General features: G+C 36.0%; 1 protein-coding gene across 12 annotated transcripts in view; it reads left to right on the top strand.

The window, feature by feature from the left end:
* The first annotated feature begins 856 nt into the window (after nt 1–856).
* Nucleotides 857–6,591, top strand: part of dlg1b (discs large MAGUK scaffold protein 1b) — a 156,884-nt gene continuing 151,149 nt past the window's right edge. For 4 of the 12 annotated variants that reach the window (XM_059344347.1, XM_059344346.1, XM_059344344.1 and 1 more), the window contains exon 1: nt 862–1,932. In XM_059344347.1, the coding sequence (XP_059200330.1) occupies nt 1,914–1,932 (19 nt within the window). In that variant the 5' untranslated portion in view covers nt 862–1,913. Of the gene's footprint in view, nt 1,933–6,591 lie in introns of all 12 variants that reach the window. The other 8 variants (XM_059344338.1, XM_059344340.1, XM_059344339.1 and 5 more) reach the window with 4 other exon arrangements.

The following is a 6,591-nucleotide window of genomic DNA, read 5'->3' as shown; positions in this document are numbered from 1 at the left end:
TATATTTGGGCTGTGTTTAGACGCGACATGCCCACTTTATGCATCTTTCCAGTGCAGTTTGGGGCAGAACCCACACAGTGTTTCTCCTGCAGTAAATGTGTTATTGTGTCCTCTTGTGTGTGAATCTTTGTGAATCCTGGGGTCCCTAAACAGTCTGTGAGCTGCATAAAACGGGTCTGACTGGAAAGCTCAAAAGGCTACCTCTGACCTCTGACATCAATATATCTGAATGTAAATGGGTTCTATGGGTACCCATGAGACTTCTTTACAGACATGCCCACTTTATGCTCATCTCATGCAGAAAAATGTGCTATTTTTGCCTCGTATAAAAATGGTGCATGTGAATCTTTGTGCATCCTGGGGTCCCTAAACAGTCTGTGAGCTGCATAAATGGGGTCTGAGTGTAAAGCTGAGACTCTTGTGGATTCAATGAGCCCAATGTTCTTCATGTGTGATGATGTTAGTGAGTGAAACTTGAGCTCAGTGTATAAAATGAGCTGCTGTGACCTCTAGGAACACAACACAAGAGCTGACATGCAATCGCACAAAATACACAAATCTACTAAATGTCAAAAGTTTCTGAAACCAGCAACACAGCAGGGATTTTTCTCTGCTGGAGTCTGAATGAGGGATTCTGGAGGGATTTTGTTTTTAACGTATGGTCAAAGAAATGGTTAAATTTTGCACCAAATCTGTGCAACAAATGGTATCAACCCAAAAACTGCTGCAACAACTTCTGAGACATATTTGAGTCTGAGATAAACTTCATGTGATAAATGCTGGAAACCTTTTTTCACTTTTAATCAGATTTAACAGCATCTTTTCCTCCTCTTTTGCTTTCTTTAATCTACCACCTCCCTCTCCTCAGACTTTCATCCTTCCTTTCTCTCTCTATCCCAAACTTTTTCTGGTACCCTCCTGCCTCCACCCTGACCCTCCTCCTCCTCCTCTTCCTCGGCCCTTGTAGGTGAGCTGCATGATTGGGCGGCAGGTTGAAAAAGGGGCTCGGCTTTTACAAATCACATGGTTCACATTTGCAGCTCCCTGAGACGCCATTTTGGAGGAAAGTTTGGAATTTGTGGACCTGGGGAGGAGGAGGTGGAGGAGGAGAGGAAGAAGAAGAAGAAGAAGAAGAAAAGAGGAGGAAGTGGCAGCAGGAGCAGAGAGGAGGGATTTACTCTGGAAGAAGTTTGACACGAATGCAGCAGGCTGTGCCGGGAATAATAGCCTTCACATATAAAAGTGTGCGTGCCAGTGCGGGATAAATCAGCCCATGCAGGCTTGGCACGGCTGGAGTTTAGGTGTGCCACCAGCCAGGCTGAAGTTTTTTTTAATTTCTGGAAAAACCATCAAAGCTCCGGAGCGGATCAGCAGCAGCAGTGAGCAGTCGGTGCAGGAAGATCTTTTATAGAGTTTGGCTCTCTGCAGGTCCCAGTTGCTGAACGCTAAATTTCCACTTTTTCCCCCTCCGGCCACCAACCAGTGTGTCGCCTCCCGCGGTCAGCCTGCGCGGTGCACGCCGGGGCAGGGAGCCTCTCAGGCGGGGAAGTACAGCACTCGGAGTCGGTCGCGCTCTGGAGCTCCTCCTGGATCCTGCTCGCCGTTTTGTGACACTACTCCCAAACCAGGATCCAGAGCGGTGTGTGTCTGTCGGAGCCCCCCCGGTCCGGAGGTTCGGTGTTGTTATTCATGCTGGACGTGTCAGTTTCCCCTGACAGTTAGTTTGTTTGTCGGAGTGTTTTGGCTCGGAGGGCAACTTGGTGTCGTCGTGGAGGGATTTTCTCCAGACTTGGAGCCGTGACAGCGGGTTTTAACTGCCGGAATAATCGATAAAAAGCCCGTCTTGAGCGCGGAGTGTATGTGGCTAACACAGGACTAGCTCCAACCCGAGCTGAGCCGAGCCAGACCCGACCATGCCAGTCAGAAAGAAAGGTAAGCCTCTCACTTAAACATATTAACTAGCAAGCTAGCGCGGCTAGCGGCTGCCTGCTGGGAGAAACTCTCACCGCAGCTCCGGGAGAGAAGAAACACTTTGACAAACACACACCAACACCGACATAACTCGACATTAACCCGCCACACACGGGTTAAACCGGCCTGGCTGGGCCGTGCCGTGCCAGGCAGGTAAAGTGAGTTAAAGTCGGGGGCTAGCCGGTTAGCCGCGGTTGCTAACCAAGTTGTATATGGGGCACCTTGTCTGGAGACGAGCCCAACTAAAAATAAACTAATATTGATAAAATATTTACAGGAGCCACCACAGCTTTCTTCAAGGAGGTTAACTGTAAAAAAAGAAAAAGAAAAAGGAAAAATAATCTTTAATATTTGTGATATTAATAAACTTGTGTAGTTTTACTTTTGTCCTTGAAAAAAATCCTAAATTGAGTCAAAGTGTAAGTTAACCCCATACAGAAATGTAATTTATGCACTATTTTAATTCACAAATATGAACATGTGAAGTGAAAACATAATAATACAAACTATGTATGGAAATATTATTAATTGGAGCAATATTATGTATTTATAATACAAATGTCACATATATAAGCATTTATTTATGTTTATTAATGTCTAATGCACAAATAAGGGCTGGGCAATAATTCATTATGATGATTTATCGTCTTTCAGTGGAATCATATTGTGATAAATTCTTATAATGAGATATCCTGATATACAATTACTACAGAAAATACTAATTTAAATGTCTTCCATAAATATTAGTACAATATTTACAGCAGCCACCACAGCATTCTTCAAGGAGGTTAACTGTAAAAAAAAGGGAAAATAGTCTTTAATATTTCTGATATTAATAAACTTGTTTTACTTTTATCCTTGAGAAAAAGAAATCCTAAATTGAGTCAAAGTGTGAGTTAACCCCATAAAGAAATGTATGTTTAGTTGAGAAATATGAACATGTGAAGTGAAAACATTTCAATTAAATTTAGTGATTCATTGGAACAATTTCATTTCTTGTCATACATGTGTCAAAGCCACCAAATATTATGTATTTATAATTAAAATGACATGTCACATATATAAGCATTTATACATGTTTATTAATGTATAATATCCAAATACGGGCAGGACAATAATTCAATATGATGATTTATCATCTTTCAGTGGAATCATATTATGATAAATTAAAATTTTGAGATATCCTGATACACAATTACATCATTTAAAATGATAATAACAGAACATACTAACTTAAGTTAGTTAGAAAAATATTAATGAAATATTTACAACAACCACCACAGCATTCTTCAATGAGGTCAACTGTAAAAAAAAATAAAAAAAAATCTTTAATATTTGTGATATTAATAAAGTTGTCTAAGTTTTACTTTTATCTTTACAGAAATGTAATATATGCATCATTTTAATTCACAAATACGAACATGTGAAGTAAAAACGTATAAATACAAACTATGCATGAAAATATTATTAATTCAGACGATTTAATTTGTTGTGTAATCCACCAAATAAGTATTGATAATCCAAATGACACATATACAAGCATTTATTTATGTTTATTAGTGTATAATAGACAAATAAGGGATGGGCAATAATCCAATATGATGATTTATCATCTCTCAGTGGAATCGTGTTGTGATGAATTAATTTATTGAGATATCCTGATACACAATTACATCATTTAAAATGATAATAACAGAACATACTAACTTAAGTTAGTTAGAAAAATAATAATAAAATATTTACAACAACCACCACAGCATTCTTCAAGGAGGTCAACTGTAAAAAAAATAAAAAAAATCTTTAATATTTGTGTTATTAATAAAGTTTTACTTTTATCTTTACTGAAATGTAATATATGCATCATTTTAATTCACAAATACGAACAAATACGAAAAAATTTAGATATCCTGATACACAATAACATCATTTAAAATGATAATAACAGAACATACTAACTTAAATGTCTTAGAAGATCAGATATACAGTTTACCATAAAATAAAATAAAAATATATATATATTATGTATATCTATGGTATTTATATATGCATGTTTATTTATTTATTATTTTATTTATAATTTCAATTTAAATTATAAAATACTCAAGTACTTCTATATGTATCAGGTATTTATTTCACTATGGTGCACAAAAATATGTTTCACCTTGTGGTTATTTAATATAATGCTGAATTGTGACCAATATTAATTAAAATATGAAATAGTCTACATTGTCTGAGCAGATTTTGGCCACATCGCCCCGCCCTACTGCAAATTAAACATACACACATAACATATTTTTAGTTAATAATATAAGTGTCTTAAAGTCTTAATTTATAAAACATTAAAATATATACGACCCTGGTTCCAATTTGGACGCTGTGCAAGTAAAAACTGAATGCATTACATTTTAAAAAAGTGTTTTATATTTACAAAAAACCTTTTTTCAGTTTGAACACAGATTTTTTTATTGTGTTCAGTTGTTTTCACGTCCCAAAGTATCATTGCAAATCATTAAATTTTATTTTTATTACATTTTCACATCATCCCAACTTTTCTTTTTGTTACTGATATGAGAGTAATATATCGTCCTGTAGGTAACATATATGGCAACATCTCTCTCTCTCTCGCTCTCTCTCTCTCTCTCTCTCTCTCTGTGTATATATATATATGTATATATATATATATAAACATATATGTGAGATATTTCATAAAGCAGCGTAAATAGTCAGTTAAAATATCAAATATAAGAAAGTATTTAACTGTGACAGAAAATATAGCTGATTAAAAAGTAAGTTAATTCTAATGTTTTCTGTTTTATAAACACAAGTTTAATATCCAGCTGATATGTTATTATACTTTTAATTAATCTATTAAATATAAATAATAATGAAAAATGTCCACAAGCTTTCAGAGCCCATACTATTCAAATATTTAAAACATTTTTAACTTTTTTTGTTTGATTGAAAATAAAAACAAAGTGATGTGAAACCAAAACTGTGATATAAGGAGGTCAATTACTTTATTGATTAATTGATTTTTTAACATAAACTCCAAACTGTTAAATGTGTGCTCTGCAGGGTTTCTAAGGGCTTTATTGTGAGTTTTATTTTATTTTATTTTTTTGACATTAAAAAGGGGGACAAAAAAATCATACACCATTACAAATAGTAATAATAATATCATAATAAAATACAATTAAGTCCACAGTTCATTTCCATTGAAGTTTTTGATGCAATGATAGAAAGTTCAATTAAAAAAGATACATAGAATATCAATTATCCAAATTTACCATAATCATTATTTGACCTATTTTTTCAAGTTATGTTGTTTACTTCTTCTAACACACTAAGTGTTTTTTTCAATAAATGGACAAAAACATCAAGATTCCAGATTCCAAAGTGATAAAAACCTGAATAAATTCAGCTTCAGTTAATGTAAACAGAGGAAAGATGAACCAGAAACGGAAACCAAGGGACATTTTTTGGTATTTTAGCTTAAAAAATGCTGAAATATTGAATTACTCATCGAAACTAATTGGTTGTTTGACTCATTGAATGAATGATGGTCAATGGGGCATCAAAACTTATGATCCTGCTGCTGAAGAGACAAATTCTGACCAAAGTGATGAAGCTGAAACGAAGACATCCTAAACCTGTGAGACACTGAAACCAGACTTGATACAAAAAACTACAATGATTATGTATACGTCCTTCAGAAACCTTAAATTGATCTTGTGTATAAAGTTGTGGTGGCCACTCTTTAGGGAGGAAACTAGTGATTTATATTAATGATCAACCAGCTCCTTGTTGAGATAGATGGACACAAAATATAACACGGAATAAAAAAGAGAAAAGATGAATGTGAGAAGCTGGAACCAGAGCTGAACTTTTTATTGAACTTGTGATGATTTGTTTTTTGTTGATACAAATTGAATAAATCAGGCAAGTACCAAGGGAAACATCAGTATTATACAGTAAACTAGTTTGTGTGTGTGTGTGTGTGTGTGTGTGTGTGTGTGTGTGAAGCATGTGTATCTGGAGGAGTGTAACTAAAATCACAGTTACTGTCTGTGTAACTAAAATCGTGTATGTGTGTAGCGTGTGTGTAGCGTGTGTGTAGCGCGTGTGTAGCGCGTGTGTATCTGGAGGAGTGTGCGCGCTTATGCGCGTGTGTATCTGGAGGAGTGTGCGCGCTTACGCGAGTGTATCTGGAGGAGTGTGCGCACTTACGTGCGTGTATCTGGAGGAGTGTGTGTGTGAAGCATGTGTATCTGGAGGAGTGTGTTCGCTTACGGGCTTGTGTGTGGAGCATGTGTATCTGGAGGTGTGTGTGTGCACGCGCATCTGTAACTGTAATCACATAAAGTGATGCGCGTGCGCGCGTGTGTGTGCGCACACACACACACACACGCATGATCATGGTCATTGGACAGGGATTGATAAAAAAACTATATGACCTACCGAAACGTGGATTAATACACCGATGCACAAGACTTGTGTCTACTGTTTAAAGTTTAAATGGAGTCTCTAAGTGAAATTATGCCGGAGAAGTAGACGTTTAAAAATCTCCAATTATTCTTCTTTTTCACTCCTTTTTTCAGCCATCCCATTCACTTCAGAGCA

Source organism: Centropristis striata, chromosome 11 (genome assembly GCF_030273125.1).
Source record: "Centropristis striata isolate RG_2023a ecotype Rhode Island chromosome 11, C.striata_1.0, whole genome shotgun sequence".
Taxonomy (NCBI): Eukaryota; Metazoa; Chordata; class Actinopteri; order Perciformes; family Serranidae; genus Centropristis; species Centropristis striata.
The sequence above is the reverse complement of the archived record's forward strand: the minus strand, read 5'-3'. Positions and strand labels throughout refer to the sequence as shown.